At 38.7% G+C, this 19,123-nt stretch overlaps 1 protein-coding gene across 1 annotated transcript; it reads right to left on the reverse strand.

Moving 5' to 3' along the window:
- Positions 1 to 4,602: 4,602 nt before the first annotated feature.
- ddx54 (DEAD (Asp-Glu-Ala-Asp) box polypeptide 54) lies at positions 4,603 to 15,702 on the reverse strand. Its single transcript, XM_072673461.1, has 20 exons — positions 15,425 to 15,702; positions 14,604 to 14,730; positions 13,587 to 13,657; positions 13,309 to 13,497; positions 12,658 to 12,707; positions 12,534 to 12,575; positions 11,945 to 12,040; positions 11,682 to 11,803; positions 10,179 to 10,240; positions 9,955 to 10,086; positions 9,536 to 9,746; positions 9,246 to 9,377; positions 8,675 to 8,896; positions 8,511 to 8,584; positions 8,015 to 8,212; positions 7,228 to 7,379; positions 6,980 to 7,093; positions 6,763 to 6,873; positions 6,535 to 6,626; positions 4,603 to 5,713 (listed from the first exon to the last, which is right to left on the reverse strand). The coding sequence occupies exons 1-20, from the start codon at positions 15,545 to 15,547 to the stop codon at positions 5,469 to 5,471; spliced, it is 2,565 nt and encodes an 854-aa protein (XP_072529562.1). The 5' UTR covers positions 15,548 to 15,702; the 3' UTR covers positions 4,603 to 5,468.
- Positions 15,703 to 19,123: the final 3,421 nt, after the last annotated feature.

A 19,123-nucleotide genomic window follows, 5' to 3' on the forward strand; every position in this document is an offset into this window, starting at 1 on the left:
ACAACTCTTCACTCTGGACACTCAACAGTTAAGAGGCTGAGACAATAACAGGAAACGTCAATCCAGCATGTCAATCATTCTGGCCTTAATCTGACTTGGTGGAAGGTCTGAAGAATGGATATCTATGAAAAGAAATGTGCTGAAGAGCAGTCAGCCCTTCACAGAGACCACCGTCTTTCTGAGTTGGCTTTGCTAAAACTGTACTAAGGCAGCATGTGTACAAAGCCTACACTGATCAGTAATGTGTGCAATAGTTTTCGAGAATAGATTTACACAGCCTTGTAGCACAGATGGATAGGTTACTGTGGTCTCACCAGGGTTTGCAGCAGCAGTCTCTTGGTCCTATCTCAAGTGGATGCTGTGTCAGCCCTGGGAAAGTAGATAAGTTGGTCGCTCCTCTTCACTTCAGAATAGAGCTGGAGTTTCGAAAAGAGCAATGCGATAGGAAGACTCAAGAGTGCTGTGGTTTCTCGTAGCTCTCCAGGATTAGGTCCTATCTGAGGGGTTTTAATAGCTCACATACAGGCTCCCCTTTGAAGGAGAGGCATTTTTCCCCAGGATCAGCATTGAAGTCCATATGACAATGGCAAATGTGACAAAGCAGCTCATCTCAAATACTTATAAATTTGACTCCTTGGTGCTGTCACATTTTTCACTGTAGAGGCCACACAGAATGACAGCAAACAAAAAGTATATACAAAACAAGGTCTATGCTTTTCAGAGGAATGCTTAAAATGATATACAGCTATTATGTATTATGTAATATTGATCTTAGGGTCATACTAAGTCATCACAGATGCATTGAAAATCTTCAACAATAACTCCAGGTTATGAAGAATACAGCTACTGACTGAATTACTGACAACATGTAAACAAACTAGCTACACGCTCGACTGTGACGGTTAGAGCACCGGGATATCGATAACAGGGTTGTGGGTTCGATTCCCGGGCTCGGCAAGCTGCCACTGTTGGGCCCTTGAGCAAGGCCCTTTACCCTCTTTGCTCCCCAGGTGCTGGAGTTGGCTGCCCACTGCTCTGGGGGTGTGTGTGTGTACTCACTGCCCCTAACACATGTGTGTGTGTGTGTGTGTTCACTACCAGATGGGTTAAATGCAGAGGACACATTTCGCTGTACAGTGACAAATACGTGCACCTTTACCTTTTACATACAATAGTAGCTAACACTACAATGTGAGCTCTTTTGTAACTTACTGAAATGAAGAAAGATGATAAAATAATGTGCTCTACTGGTAAAAGATGATACGGCCTTGATACAGCGCTGCTTCTACATCTTCACTAGTGAGCTAGCTAGCTAACTAGTTAGCACTAGTGCTAGCTAGCTAACTGAGTGCACAGTTGCCTTTAAAAAAGTTCATTAAGAGCTTAGACAAAAGGCTGACAAGTCATATTACACGTTTACACGCCACATTTAGCATATACTACAAAAGTAAAATGTAAGTTAGTAAGTCAAATGTTTACGTATTAGTTATGAAGTAAAGTATTTAGTTAGCTAGCTAGCTAACTATGAGGTAGCTGCAGTGCTAACGTAATTTCTATAGCTAGCACCACTAGCACTAGCAAGCTAACGTTAACTTCAGTGGTGCAGAAGCAGTCAACACCATGAATTAATTATGTCGTTCATTAAAAAAAATATCCATATCCATATCACACACTTTAGAAATTGCCTAATCTTTAGTCAGTTTATGTCAGTCAGAGATAAGGGTTAAGGGTTAGTGCTCAACAGACAGCTGATTTGAGGTAGCTAGCTAGCTACACTGCAATAAAGCTGAGAAAGGGAGGCTCGCTCTTCGGGGTAGTTTATGACAATCTTGCCATTTCAGGGCACTTCCCATGTTTTTTTATGAATTATTACAAGTCAGTTAGTAGGATAGAAAGGTTCATCTGTATTTGCACTGCTGCATCAACTATTACTTGCTAAATATAGCTACATTTGGTACAGTGTATTTAGTAAGTAGGCTCGAAACAGTTCCTACAAGATATTAGCTAACTGTCAGGCAGACAGTGCAATAATTACTGTGGGTTTTTTTTCCCCACAGTGTTGAGTTATATAATGGTGTGTATATTCAGAAATATATTAAATATATAGCTCTAAATAAAACTTGCACATGGCTTTATTTACATGCTCCTTTCTCTGCGTTAAAATGCGTTAAAATGCCATCTACAGGCGACAGGGTGTAACTGCTACTGTCACATCTGCTAAGCACCAACGCTCTACCTGTTGGTATTTTGCCCATTTCTATTTCTCTGTCATTAATAATCATAAATAAATTGTATGAAAATATTCAAACGTTCACTGATTATTATTGGTCGGGTGCTGAGGGTTGCCTGCATTCCTGCACATAATAACATAATTTGAAATGGTAATAAATGAAAAGCTTAAATCAGAAACATGATCTATAAGATATTCCTTCTTTGAAGGAAAATATAAACATCTAAAATCCTATTCACAAAAACTTTTGTCATTGAGGAATTCTTGCTTTGTTTTGTTTTGTTTAATGTAGCTTCTGGATAAGTACACAGATTAAAAGAAGATTAAATAGGGAAGCTTCTGTATATTTTACTGCATTACACTTGCCACATTTGTTAAGGCAAACGTTTACGTATTGTAATTTGCACTCTTGTAGGTCTATAGCTCTAATCCCCTGAAGTGTTAAATTGAACATAGTTATGACAGCCAGCTTCCTTTCACTGAAACCCAATGACAGGATGTGAATGATAACCCTAAAAGTGTGCCCTGAATAATATCTTCTAAAATTACAAATAACTTTTCACTGTCTGAAAAAAAACCCTTGCCCATGAGTGTAATGTTAGCCTGCCATTAATCATTCCATTTGTATAATATCTGAATAAGGCCTCTGAACAGTTAAGCTTTTTTGTACTCTGGTTAACACCATTACATGTATTTCACTACCACCCAAGCAACTTGACATGGTGTATTAACTGATATCAATCAACTACCAGCAATAATGTGGTCTTATAAAATCTTTAAAGAGACCCATCCACACGTTAGATGCCCCTGTCAACTAGCTAGTAAGAAAACTAAATAACATAAGCTAGCTAGGTGGCTTTAATCAGGGTTGGCTAACTTGCTTACCAAGCCTTAGTTAGCGGTCAGAGTTTGGGCTATAGCTGGACATGCTTTTAAGAAAATAGAAGTCTGGCCTATGTCCTACTCTCCTTCATAACAGCAGCCATCATAATGGGTGTATGCACTTTGTCCATTTCCTTTCCTCTCTTTTCATGTTAAAGCGATGGTGACAATTACAGGATACATGATAAAGTTTTATTATAAAAAATTACAACCAAGACTACACTAGTCCTAGATTCTGCCTTTATATAGCATATAGTTGTCTAGATAAGCAGCTCTAATTAACAATGCTTCAAGACAAGACAAGCAAATTCACCATTTGTGTCGGACACAGAAGGAATTTGGCCTCCGCATTTAACCCATCTGTGCAGAGAACACACACAGTGACTACACATGCCCGGAGCGGTGGGCAGTCATTGCTGCAGTGCCCAGGGAGCAGGGAAGCAGCTTGAGCCTGTCATCAATAGCCTGGTGCTCTAACCACTGTCCCAGGTAACTGGCAACCAAAAAATATGATTTTGTGTTGAATACTTTGCCGTGCTCCACTTAAATAAACATTATATTTATTACATAGAAATATATATATTTTTTATATTTGGCTTGCTTTAACTTTCTGCTCACCATAATAATTAGTGCCCGCTCTTCAGTTCTACCGCTCACAATGAGCCATCTTCTCTTTGCAATGCACTCTTCTCTAGAGGTAGGTCCGCATGATAAACTGATGACAAAAGACTGATAAACTTTTATTCATTATTAATTTCTATTAGATTGTATGTCAAAATATACAGAGAATCGAACTGACTCCCTATGGTTGGTCTGCTATCACCTACTAATCATGAGGCCTAACAAAAAGGGTCTGTATATCTTATAGTGTCTTTCTGGAGTTTATTATTAATAACCGTCAATGAGGGGTCTGGGATGCACTGGGCTCAGTCTGCATAACTTGCGCATACCTATACTCCATACTTTAAAGACAGTTGTACACTGTCTGTAGGCCAATTCACTCAAAACGGGGACTGGCCGTTCACAAATCATCATTGTGGTCAATCAGATCCAGGCATAACTCAGATAACCCACCGATAACACAGGTTACATATCACTAAACAACAGCAAGAATCTAAGTACATCCAGATTGGCCCACCAAAGTTCTCTCTACACATGTCCTGCAACTGACTGCATACTTCTGTGGTAGAACCAGCAGACTAAACTTCCACTATCTTCTATTTTAAGGTGTATATTTTTCATGCTTGTAGCAAACACAAAGGGAGAAAAAGAAAGAAAAAAGAAAACAGAAGAGTAAAAGAACATCAAGAATTAAATATGGATGTTGATGGATACATAACATAATTTGCAGTTTGCTGCCATCTTGTGGATAAGTCCATTAAAATAACCGGGTTACAACTTTCCAGTACAACTGGCTTTCAATTACTGAATTACATGCACCCCTTGTTGGTAATTAGTTTTAAGTCAATAAAGACACATAGTGGAATATGTTTTCATTAGCATCTGTATTAACCACAGATCTGAAAAACAACATGTACAAACTGTATATAACAAATTTTAACACAAACCATGGCTGTATGTTAAGTTACCCTACTGGTGTTATGATGACTGACTTATACAGAGGACACCTGGTCTTCAAATCATCTTAACACTTTAAATGATGTCTTTTTAAAGGGGAACTACACTCTTTTTCCAACTTCATATATAATTAAATGGCTAAGATATAGTCAAAGTCACTCAGAGTTGTTTTTGTGACATGCAAGATTGTCGAGAAATGCACAGACTCCGAATTGTTTAGAATGGTGGTGATGGGACCCAAATGTCAAGTGTTTTACGACTTTAAAAACTACAATAGCTTTTACATTACACAAATATGTTCTCAGACGTCCAAGAACATTACATATAATCAGCTGAAAATAAACATATGGATTCACTGGCTGCTATAAAAAGCCATAATTTGTGTGTTGTAAGGATCATGACCCCTGCTCCCCAGCACCAGCTCCAAGAATAAAATCTGCAAGTTTCTCTACAAGGCAGCGCTTCACATCAAACCACCCGGAATGACTGTTTATATCATAACTATTCAAGTATACAGAACTTTATATATTTAACCCATGTTAACATTGTTATACATTATATTTTCCAGTTCCTTATTGTCCTTTGCCCAACAGAATGGCACAGCAGAGGTGTGAAAGATAAGGCAGTTGGGTTAATTCAACTTGATGCACTTGTCCACATGATCTGCTGCTGAAGACAGGGATTTAAGTCCAATCTCGTTCGTTCACTGCAACAAAAGGTGAAAGCTGTTTTGGCTAACTAAGAAGAGGGTTTGGACCAGCAGTCAACCACTTGATCCTTACAGTCTCTTCTTCATCTTGCCTTTCTTAAAGCCTCCACGGCCAAAGCCAGACTTCATGACCTCATGGAGGCGCTGCTTGTTTCTGCCACGTAGCTTCTTCAGGCTGCCACTCTGCAGGAACTGCTGCTTGGCTTGCTTCTTGCGCTGTTTGAGAATCTGATCTTTGTTCTTCAGCTCTGGACGCAATCGGGAGCCACTCCTGCTCTGGGGCTGAGAGCCACCTCCCCTTCGGCCCCGCCGTCCTGAAAAACACAGAAATACATAGTTATTAGGGCTATAAATATTGATTAGATAATATGTACTAATTTGGTCTTGTCAAATTATCAATCTAATTATCAATGATGCTATGAACATCCATTTTTACATTCATGTTTACATTCATTTTTAAAATGATCATCAGAAATTGTAGTTAAGTAAATACTAAATGTGAAGTGTGAAGCTGTTCTTAGCACCAAACTGAAGGCTGAGGAGATTCTTGACAGTTAATCATAGCACCTTCTATCAGTAACTCACTGCAGCACAGCAAGAAATGATTTGGGGGGGGGGGGGGACGACACACTTGCAGACTATGTTTCTGGTTTGGTAATTCTTGCAATTGGTTGGGACAAATAACCTTTTTAAACCATCTTTGTATAATTGGCACAAAAAAGGCCTGTTTCCAGTGGAAAACTTTAGCATAGCTCTGTCTGTTTAGTATGTAGTATTAGATTCACACTTGATTGAATTAATTTACTGAATTCTGAATAAACTGTAACTGCAGTTAAAGGAAAAAGCAGCCTTAGCAGCAGAATTGTCAAAAAGGCCAAACAATAGAGAAGCATGTTTTTTTTGGAAGATTGTTTTGGGCCAAACAAATATACCAACATCTCTAAAAGCAGAATATATAACACATAACTACTGAATGTAATCCGGGCTGTCTAAATGGCCACACAATAAGACCACTATTCTCTGTTGTTCCTTAATGTAAGGTATTTGCATGGAAAAACCCTTAACTCACTCATTGCTTGACAATAGCTTGCATAATTATAAATTTTAGCTGGAATGACAAGGCAAGCTTCCAAACCTCTAAATTTCTGTCCCTTCACTCCTCCATTTTCTCCATCTGAATCGGACACATCTTCATCCACTTTGTATTTTTTCTTCCATTCCTCATAGCTGAAGCAGAGTGAAGGAACAAATACTAATAGCACTACAGAGACCCTCAAGAGGGCAAGTGTTTCTCAAATAATCAAATTTGCTTAGTATCTACATTTTTTAAAAAACTAAACGCAAAGAAAAGACATAAGGATACAAGTTCTTCTTCTTTTTCTTGGCACTGATCACTTGTCCACTGTCCGTTTTTATCTTGTTTTTCTTATCTTCTTTTCCAGTGTCACAAACGAAACGTTTTCTCTTTCGATCCCTGTGGAGTCAGAAGAGACATTAGAACAAACCCTTTCAGTATTCTGTATTCAGTAAATCTGAGGTTTCTTGTATTTGCTGTAGATCAAAGGTGTCCATCCGCTCACCATTTCATCATGCTCTTGTGCTGGTTTAGTGTATTGCTCTCATCACCCATCAGATCCAGCACAGCTGAGGAAGCCTGCTGCTCAAACATGTTGCCTTTCCCTGCGAGACTCAGCCTGCCCAACAAGCACCACCACAGTAATCAAAACTCCACTCTCCACAGGCGTACACGTTATTTTTGGCAAGGCTACACATGTACATTGTTGTTCTTGAATCAGATGATGATAAAATGTGAAAGGCAAGATCATACTCTCTCTCTGAATTGAAATCTTTGGGTCTGTAGGGGATGTAAAACTCCTCATCTCGACCGGACTGCCTCTTCTTCTTGCTCTTCGGTCTGTCCACCTCCATTTCTTCATCCTTCTTCCGTCTTTTGCCTCCAACAACCTCCGAGAACACACCCTGGTGATAGGGAGGGCGTTATGAATCAAATCATATCATAATATTCTGGACAAAATGTGACATAGTAATAATAATACAAATAATAATAATAATAATAATAATAATAAATGAGTAGTAGTTGTAATAACACCATTATTTGATTATTAGTATATAGTTACTCTGCTTTTATGAGCATATCTTAAATCAAAATTTTATATTTTACTTTAGCACATTTCATAAACCCTGGGCTAGTGTAAAAAAACATGTTTGCATTTAGTTTATTTAAAATGTTAGATGTCTGCTTATGTTCAATTCAGGTTAACACTGTACTAAATTTTAAGCATTTTTAGCAATTTGTAATATTTGGCAATTTAGCAAAGTCTCTTCATTTCCAGGCTTTTCTGGATTTTTCAGGACACATGGGAAGCCTGATATTCCTGCATTAGAATTTTAGGACATAGCTTTACCCACTGTACAATAATAACTAGATCAAATATCATGACAATAATCACAGTTATACTGGTATATCTTTAATGGGTGATGCAAAGTAAATGCGAAAAAGTTTGGCCTGTATTTCCGGACCCTTCTTCCAGTTCAAACATAGACAGGGACTAAATATTCTCAGAGATTACAGTAAGCTATTCCTCTAAACTCACCTGAAGGTCTTCCTCCTCTTCCTCACTGTGTTCTGGTAATATAGCACTCCGAATAGCTGGTTTATTGAGCGGACTCTCTGCCAGAAGCTCTTCCCTTGTCCTATGAAACTTTTCCACCAATCGGCTGTCCCGAGACCTCTTCGTCCGCATAACCTCACTCGCACTGGTTTTGTTGTTGGAGTTGATCTCAAATATAGTCTAATACAATCAAACAGCACATGCATGTCATATACACCCGACACATACATTCTGGCAAATTTCAAAATTCTTACGCAAAAGTTATAAAATTATTATTATTATTTTTTTTTTAGAAGCAGTAAACACAGCCTGTGTAGCTAATCTAAAATAACACACTGAGCACATAACACATAAAATAAACATTCAGCAAATCCTAAAATACAACAAAAGCATGAACACGGTGTTATGGCGTATACATATAGAAAGGGTAGAGTAACACTAACGTAATTATAAACAGTGGAAAAAATGATTGACTTACAGACTTCGACTTGTACGTCTTGATAGAGTCAACCATTTGCAATCTTTCTAGTTCCATCTTCTCCAGTCCTGACCCTAAAAGGACCCAAGAAAATGTTTTGAGAAGGCAGAGGCAATCAAAAACACTTAAAACTGCTAAAACTTATATTTAGAACTCATACAAACCCAGCAATGGGTGAACAGCAATAGAAGACAGATCAGAGGTCTTCACTCGTTTAATGGATTCTGGTGAGGGGTTGGGTCGTGACTTCAGGTACTGCATGTAAGCATTCTCCGAGACCCGCCTGAGGTTCTGGAGATCTTGCGAGTTCTCATGGGCGATGAAGAGGTGCGCTTCCTCATCATCCAAAATGCTCTGTGGAACACGGCCCATGACACCATCAGCATCTGGATCAAAAAAAAGAGAGTGAATATACCAGGAGCTCCCCAATAAGATACTACGTTACAAAAGCTCAACCTGAGTACTGAGTGGGACTACTTTTGAGACTGGAGCATCTAATGGATACCACCTGCACCTTAAGAACACTAGAACCATTGTGCAATTCTTATGCTATGACTATTTGCCTTTCCCTATTCTTTGTTAGGCCCTATAGTTTTTACAAATGCAGAATTATGAAAACATCAACATAACTTATCCAAACAATAATTGAGACTTATTTTTGCCCTTTTTTCCAGCCTTACTACTAAAAATTACATTTAAGCTTGAGTCACACAAAACAGTCTAAAAGTAATTTACCCTGGGAGCCATCAAGGCTTGCAAACTCCATAGGCCGACCAAGAAAGAGGTGAAGGTCAAAAACAAATGGAACTTCATCTGGGCACACCAAGCTGAAAGCTGTACCACTCCTGCCAGCACGTGCCACACGGCCTATACCACAAAACAGAAAAAAAAACTAATAAAACCAGCAACATGAGAGGAACAATAGGCTGCAAGGATCTCACATCTGTTTGAGAGAAACCAGAAACTATGAGGTCTGGCAGAACCATCTTCCAAAACACTGAAGCAGGTAACTGCCGTGAACATACCGACTCTGTGCAGGAAAAGCTTGGCCTTTGAAGGGAAGTTGTAATTGATGACATTGTCCAAGAGTGGAATGTCAATACCACGAGCTGCCACATCAGTCACCAGAAGAACCATTGCTTTACGATGGACAAAACGGCCAATATTGATCTTTCTGGCTGTTTGGTCCAGAGCACTGTAGATGTAGGCACACTCAATTCCTTCTGCAGTCAGCAGCTAAAGACAAAGCACCACATTGTAAGTGAACATCATTGTGTAAAAATCTCTAGAACGAAGGCAAATTGCTAAATAAGTGCATCCCTTTCAGCAATAGAACCTACATTTACACTAGATAATGAGCCAGACATTTTACATGATCAACATCATAAAAAATAATAATAATAATAAAAAATAATAATAATAATAACAATGCATAAACATTTACCTGGTTCAAGTACTCCACATGGTGTTTGGTAGCAACAAACACTACTGTCTGCTCTTGGGGTTTCACTACATTACGAAGAAGATGCAGCAGCAACGCTGGCTTGTCATCCAAGCGCAAGTGAAAGAATGCCAGCTGAAATGAGGGAACGGTATTGTGCCTCATGAGTTGCTTTCAATTTCAAAGTTTCGCCAACTTTGTTGGATCTGATGTTTGTTTTACTTTACCTTTAACTGATCGCTGAGCTTAGTGTCTACATCCAGACGAATCAAGACGGGATCAGCTAGCCCTAGAGAAGCAAGAGAGTTAATTACACAGTGCTGTGACAGAGTGGTCAAACTAAGAAACACAACTGCACACATCTGCTAATGCTAAAGGGCATTTCTCAACAACCACTTTTATTCAATATGAATTTGATTAATATGAATCAAAACCTGACATTCTTCCATCCTGCACAAACAGATCAGCTCGGTTTCCAATTGCATTTTAAACATACATTTCTGCATATAGAACACATCAAAAGAAGAGCTGCAGTTTAACATCCCCAACTGAAGTGATTACAGAACTAAGTTCAGTCTGAAAAACAACGCAGACAAAGGCAAACTGAATTAAACATGTCATGCTATAACTTGTTTGATGAGGACAATCCACACTGTTCATTATTGTGCAGATTATATCTCCCCCAATATCAATTATCAATCAATATAAATTCTGGATACATCTGTAAAGCCTGCCCTTTCCACTGCATTGCCAGATCATGTGTGAGTCTCATCCAGCATTACAAGGCTGTAAAGAGTCAACATACTATACACTCATCTTCTGCCTCTCAACGTGTCTATCCGGTGGATTCGTGTGTACATCATCTGCCTCTCTGTAATCGGTGGAAACTGTCCAACTGACACTCAGAAACTTGTCTCCTGTCTCGCGCTAAGTCTAAATGTTGGATCAGTGTGTCCGTCTATGGGTTTGTGTGAAACTGTCCAATGGACACTCAGAAACTTGTCTTCTGCCCCTCACCTTAGGGTTGGAGTATATTCACTCAGTGCTCATGGTCACATGTAGAGAGCTGAGACTGGTCTGAACATTTTGGTATAAAATGTGGATATTATGATGAAAGTGCCTTTAAAGGTGAAATTCAAAAGATTTGCAAAAATCTAAAACCCTTAGACTCCAGGGGGTAATATCCTGACAGGTTGGATCTGGAGGGTCTGGAGGAACCTAGGGAAATTTCTTCAACAGCACCCCACACTACACAGAAATCTTTATAGCTCTTTCATATATGCACTTCTACCCTGGAAGGAAAGCAGTATGAAACAAGGAGTGTGAACGCAAACCAGAGTGGAAATCCTGGTGAATTCAACCCAGCAATTTACCTGCACAAGACATAGTACAACACCTGGGTAATTTCCAGGCATGTCATGTATGAACAAAAGTCAACCTACAGAGATACAGTAGTCTAGATTATAGACATAAAAGTGCAAATTTAGTTTAACTGAGTTTTCCCTTTTACTTTCACTAGTCAAAGCTTCTGATGAGTGAATTTTGTACATAATTCCAAGCAGGGTCGGAAAATTTAGCCTGTTTTTGTGTGTGGCCACTTTTGCAGGAGTGTGTTCTATATGATTCAGATACGAAGGAGGAGCTGAATGAGCAAATTCAGCACCGCAACAGCCCTGTGTTTGTTATATGTCTACTACAAAAAATAACACCTATGAACAGTGCAGCCTTACCAGCTCTAGCAAAGTCCACAAGCAGTTTGGGCAGCGTGGCAGAGAACAGCAGGGTCTGGCGAGTATCAGGGAGCCGTCTGATGATCTCCTGTAGCTGCTCAGCAAAGCCCATTTCAAATAGCCTGTTGAGGAACATTACATCACATTTACAGATCCAATTCTGAAGCTCACATAACTGGTAATACACTGGTAGTGATGTCAGCAGACATGTTAAAACCAATACAAAAGATACGAAACAATAAAAACGATGCATTCAGGCTTACCTATCTGCCTCATCAAACACCACATACTCCACGCTATGCAGCTTCAGGTTCATTTCCATGACAATGTGCATTAGACGACCAGGTGTACCGATGATGCTGGACACATACAGAGAACAATGCGAGAATTAAACAACATATAATTTAGAAATGTAAGTGCCATTATATTAGTGGTGTATATTCACTTTCGTATGTATAGTGCAATACTACATATAACCATTCTAATGAAATGCATGCACACACACACACACACACACACACACACACACTTTTGAAGCTTGTGACAATCTAGTACTTTGCTTTTTGCATTTTTAAAGTAAACCCATCAGTAAAGGGTTCAGCTTAAAGCCTTATGAATTATTATTGGAGGAGCCTGTTAACGTCAGATACCTGTTAATACAGCCCGTACAGACAGTGTAGGTTTAGTAAAATTGTGTTTCTTTAATTCCTTACGTCCACAGTTGTAAACATAAACATGTGTATTAATACGATCCTGCAGGTTTTGCTTGAAATACTGTAATAAACTAAATCTTTATATTCTTCACATGAGATATATTCATTTATGAAAGTAAGGATTTTTGGATACACTTACATGTCTGGATTCTCATGTAGAGCAGCAAACTGATCATCCATGCTGGAAGAAAAGAGTTGTCAATGCTTGATTCACATCCCTAAACATATACATATTTAACACACTTAAACACAATGTAAAGTACCTGTCTCCACCAAGGATCAGTGCAGTTTTCAGCCCAGTAAACTTGCCCAACTAGGGAATATGTAAAAGAACACAGTAAAGTTTTCCTGCTGTCAAACAGGCAACAATAAAACACTTCATTAACCATACAAATGAACCTAATTTGTTGTCTTTAAGTCAAATGGTGTGATAGGATAAGAGTGTGCGAATTAGCATTTTTTTAAATACATTATGATAGTTCTGTTTCAAGATACTTTAATGATTCAAACCAAAATAATAGTTTTAAATTAGATTCCAATAAATTTGTATATGTACATATATTTGTATATATATACATATATAAATATGCATGCATTTGTTATTCTAACGATCATGAAAACTCAGTAGTTCCTTCTGTATTGCTGTCATACAGTTATACGCAGGAAGCCTCATATTGTGTTCTCCAGTGAAACAGCTGTATAAGGACAGCAATTCTGGTGTTGCGATCAAGTCAACTATATTAGTCAATATTAAAAGCCAACCAACATATGCTATGCTATCAATAGTATAGTATATGATCTAGGTAGTTTCTGAAGGTTTTAGAGCTGCACCAATGGCATACTCATAACATCCTACTGTGACAATTAGAACAATAACATGATGGACAGTAACACTGCCCACCCCTGCTACTGACCTCTCTGGTGAACTTCATGGTCTGTAGTGCCAGTTCTCGAGTGGGTGTGAGGACCAAAGCTCTAGCACCAGTTTGTGCCTGCGGGGCCTTCAGTCTCTCAAACATGGGCACCAAGAAAGCCGCAGTCTTTCCGCTTCCTGTCCTTGCCATGGCGACCATATCTTTTCCATCCAGGATTACAGGAATCGTCTGGTTGACAGGGAATGACAGCATTTTTAATGAGCCACAGTACAGTCAGCATGGAACAAAAAAGGACTGAGCTGTGGAAGTGAACATACCTTTCTTTGGATTGGCGTGGGAACTTTGTAGCCCTTCTTCATAACACCCTTATAGACAGGGTAACTTAGACCTAGAGGGAGGAAAGACAGCTTTTAGAAAGCTCTGGATTGCTGACATGGAGAAAAAAAAAAATACACTGTTATACTTCCAGATGCCATGAGACACACATTACAAAGGTCAGATATTTCCTTTGGGAAATCTGACGGTCATTAAAACTCAAATTGCCAACAAAAAGATGAAACTAAAGAGAGCTACAGCACTTCATCTTGTTATTACATATTATTACAATGCTTCTTGTAGCAGGCATTGTTGTTATAACAGTTTTATAGCAATAAAATAACAGAATACAAACAGCACACTACAGAAGGCATTACAGTACTTTCTGCAGAAGAGGTGCCAATGTCTGTACATTTATTTATTTCAATTTTCTAGTCAGTTTGGAAGGCCAGTTACCCAATTCCAATTCCTGTGAACTCCCCCGGTCACTAGCAATGCCCTCAACACTAGGTGGGTGAAGACACGTCTCGTCTCATCTGAAAAATGTGAAGCCAGCCAGCTGCTCTTTATGAACTGCCACTGATGCAGCATCACTAGACAGCCAGCATGCTCTAAGGTAAGCACGGCTGTACAGCTGAACTGAACAGCCAACAGATGCCTGTGCTGACCAATGTCACACCAGGAGTGATGTGGGGAGGAAGAGCCACCAACTCACCCATGAGAGAGCAAGGCTAGTTGTGCTCTCTCAGACTCCGGCTGCTTATGGCAAGCAGCATGATTTGAACCAGCGATCCTCGGATCGTAGTGGCAGCACCCACTCAGAACTCCGTCTGTACATTTCTTTACAGCACCATTTCACATTAAATCACTCTGAATTACTGCGTGACTTCACAACTACTCCGAAATGTTGAAAATTCCACTTTAATATCCACAAAACATGAATAAAAATGTTGGCATGTTGGCTGTAACGTATCACAACACCACCTCACACTGCCCACCACCTCCAAAAAACATCTTACCCATGGACTGAAAGCCGCCAGACTTTTTGTTCTTCTTGTTCTGAGCTCGAACCATGTCTCTAGTGTCTGGCTCCACATCCGATAGGTAATCCGACGAGGCGGGAAAGCGGGGCAGCTTTGAGCCAGCCTGAGGATGTTCACACAGAATATTAATACAATCGGAAGATCTAAGAAGGCCTTTGTAAGAATCACAACAACTTATTTTTCATATCTTCATATCTTCTCACTGTGTAGAGCATCTATTAATCCAGGGGTTCAAAACCCTGGTCCGGGAGGTCAACCTGCCCAGCACATTTGAGTATTTACCCTTCTCCCAACACCCCTGATCCAGCAAATTCTGCAAAATAAACCCTTCCTGAGATGAAGGTAAAGTCAGCGATGGGGTCCTCAAGGTCCAGAGTTGAAAACCCCTGTATTAGTCAATTAATTTTTACTTGACAAGTTGGCAATTAGCCACAACCTTATTGGTTGCTTCTGTGGAGTTAAACAGGCCTTTTTAACAGCACTTCCAGGCTTATTCATGCCAACACAATGATATGTCACTGTATTCTGGCTGCATTTCTTCATGCACTCCTGAAGTGTATATTAAAATACAGGTGATTCATATGGACGACATAAGAAAGTAAGATCATACTGCAAGACTAATTAGAAAGAGAAGGAAAAAGCCCCTTTAGCAACACTGAACACACTGTTGAGACATGAGCAAGTTGGTTAACTAGCAGCTTGCAGTAAAACCGTTCTTCTAAAAACAGCCACAAAATGCACATAGTGAAAACAGTCATGAGAAGGTTATGTAAGGTAGCTACATTGCCCACACTTACGACCACACTGTCGTCTTTAATCTCTGCTGCCAATTCAAAATCTCCTCCATCTGAGTCCACATCAGACTCCCTGTGCCCCGTGTTCCTCCTCTTTTTGGTCAGCTTCTTCTTTCGCTGCGCCATCGTTTTCCGTGTAAACAGGCCAAAGCCTTAGCTCACCTCCTAGCCAACCGCCCTCGAGTGCTCGAGGTTAAATATCTACAGTATATTTAATAACACACGGTAAATATGAGCAAATCAACACAAGACCCAAACGCAGCAGGACGACATTTTGGAACACGTGTGGTTCGGCGTTTTCGTGAACGGCGCACAATGTGACGTAAGAGCGTTAAACCGCAGTGCGAGGAATGGCCACTGGGTGGCAGCACTTACTAGCTTTTTCACACGAACAGCCTCGACTGTGTACCGCCCTAATAACGGTTCTTTAAAGGTTCTTTAAAAGGTTCTTTAAAAGTATATTACATATGTTACCATTACAAAACAGCTAAATGCTTATAAATGTTTTTGTGAGATAAAACAGCCCCAGAACAAACACTATTTATCCAGATTTTCTTTTATGTTTTGTCATATAAAAAACAGAAGATTTATACCATATTCAATATTGCATTGGATAGATGAAATATATCCCAACCACTAATCTAAGTCTGTAGCTAATTTCTATACAATACACCATTTACATGAAAACACTTTGACTTTGTTTACATCTCATCTTTTGGATTATCAATAACCTTTTTTCAAACAAGTAGCATTCGATTGAACACCAAAGCCAGTCATTCTTCATAGACCATGGTATCTCAAACAACCAGCTGACTGTTTTTTCCTGTATCAAATAGTTGTACACAATACACCTCTTTAAAAATCTTTCAAAAATGCATTGAGATGCCAAAAAATGTTTCCATTATTGTCTATAGTCAGAACCTTTTTCAGTGCTAAATAAACAGTTTGTGTAGGTGTGTTTGTCTGTCTGTTTATAGTTGCATGTAGATTTGCCTAGCTAGAATATGGCGGAATTATGCCCTCTTCCACAGACGACCATGTTAGTAGTGACTTCTGTCAGATCAACACAGATAAACAGTGACACCATACTCTTCAACTTTGTGAGAAACACTTACCTGTTATTTTATGAGCTCTACTTAACTCATAGGCCTACTCCATACCATTATAGTTTGACAACAGACAGGCTTGAGACTGCAGAGCAAGGAGAACATACAGTGATGGGCAAAAGTATATATTTCTTTCACAAAATGTCCCACATATCCCAGAACATTGTTACAACTAACTACTTTTGCTAATTTTGCTATTAACAGAGGTGAATGGTAGTGTGTTTTTATAAGTATATGTTGCGTTTCTTTTGCTTATAATGTACTTTATTATGAGTAAAAGGATTGCATAAGTATAATTTTTATATATGTATGCTTCCTTATTACATACATCTGGCTTTTGAAGTTTCTTTTTTTCATTAATACAAATACTAAGTTATTCTAAGTTATTTATGTTTACATGTTATTTTGCTTGAGTCATTATTTCACCGTTAATTACAAATGTTTTACAAATTGTATTAGTTAGTATCACATAAATCAAATAAATAACTACTTGAGGATTATTGAAATTCACTTTTACCCAATAATTGTGTTACATATATGTATGTGTCTGACCCATCCATTCATCCTTCTAAGTCTTTTGGTAATATGATGTGTTCCACCCTTATTAACTGCCCTAACTGCTGGTTAATTCTGTTTTTTACTCTGAAGTCATCTGTAAATGGGACAGCAGATGTGTCTTGTCCTCTTTGGCATCATCTTATTCACTTATGATCCATTCTGACAGTTTTTCATCCAATTTGCCTGATCTGTTCCTTCACCTGATCAAACCACTTCTCAAATAAAGGAGCAGGCGAAGAACAACAAATCAACATAATGTACAGAACCACAGACTGCATTACACATTTATTTACCATAGAAAACAGCATATTCTCATATTTTCTATTATAATAATTTTGTTATAAAGAGAATTTTATTTACATTTTAGTTCCCAGTTTAGTTGGAGCTAGTTCCCAGCGTAGTAGATCCCTCTCAAATCACCACTTACATTTAGTCTAAGGCTTATATAGTCTTTTCTAAATGTGGAACCAAATCCCAGCTGATGTGTGAACCTCTGTAATGCTGAGCAATGCTGTACTGAGTGCACCCAAGCAACCTTGACTGCAGAAAAATAATTGCTGGAGGAAGCAATTATCCCTTTTTTCTACTTATTCAGATCTCGTCTGTACTAACATTCTTTCCTAATGCATTTTCACGGGGGCCAGGTGCGCCTTGCATAAAGCTTACCATAAATTGAATAATTCATTAGCAGCTAGCTAGGTATTATCAAAGGCTGTGAAATACACTTTTGAGGTAGGAGATTAGAACCGGGTTTGGACTATTCATACATAGCCACATTTGCACTTAATAGCCCAAATGATTTTAGATTATTAAGATTTATCAAAGGGTCGTGGAGGTTAAGTCTAGTAAGACTGTGCAAGAATGAGGACATTTTTTATTAGTGAATGCTCTGCATAGCCCAAGTGCATTGTCTCAAGCCTGTTGGTATCCATGTCAAGCCTGTTGTTTTTTTGTGAAATTTCTTAAGAGAATGGCAAACTCCCATTAGGACAAATGAGACTACTTTGAAAATGTATAGATACACTTGTTTTGGTCAATGCATATCAGTTATTGTATAGTTCAGTATCTTGTTCTCATATGTGAGAACAGTAAATAAAGAAAGACAACAAATTGAAATGCCATCTGAATTTGGATTTGAAGAAAATATGTTGCAACAGTGAACTATTCCTTTGAGAAAGAACTGAAATAACCCTGTAAGACTGAGTAAGGCCATGTCAGCTGTACTGAATCATATAAGGAAAAAAAGAAATAACTACAAGAGGCAGTTATCCCAGCTGATGCTCATACTGTTGCACACAGTAATCAAATGAAGCAAACTGTAATCAAAGCCTAGTTTTTGCAGGTAAATGAAACAATTGCTCAACATTTTTAACATTGACAATATCGTTATAACCAAGGTTTTTGAATTTATTTGCTGCAAATCCTCTTATTTGAAGCTCAAGCTGGATTAAAAAAGCATAACAGAAGTTTTCACCCATAGATAAGGACAAACAAAAATACTTGTGGGTCACTGACCCGCAAGCATTGTTTTTTTCCGATGTTTTTCTGGTGGCCCTAAACAACCTAATGATATGTCTGAAAAAAAAGATACGGTCATGACTTTTTCATGTAGTCATGAGTGGTTCATCTAATATTAAGATTTCAATAACAACCTCTAATAAATCTAAGTTTCCTTCCAGAAGCAAAATTAGGCTCAAAGTTGCCATTAATGGGTGCAATAATAATTTCGCTCAAGCTTGCTCTAGCTTTGAATATGGGAAAACTGTAGTCAACAAGGGGTTGTAACATGTTCACAACATATTTGGCTGCCTTAATCTCTTATGTGATTATTGAACTGAACAATAAAATGAAATATGGCTTTGGGAATCTCAAATAATCCTTATCTACCATAGACGATTGCAGACAAATGGTCATACTGTGATAGTTTGGTTTCATATGCTGGAAATGTATTTAAAGCTGAGAATATGTGAGCTTGAAGGACAAGTGAACTATGTGAGTGGTGTGCGCCACTCGGCCTTGAATGAGATGCAGGGATGTT

Source organism: Salminus brasiliensis, chromosome 1, assembly GCF_030463535.1.
Source record: "Salminus brasiliensis chromosome 1, fSalBra1.hap2, whole genome shotgun sequence".
NCBI classification, from domain to species: Eukaryota; Metazoa; Chordata; class Actinopteri; order Characiformes; family Bryconidae; genus Salminus; species Salminus brasiliensis.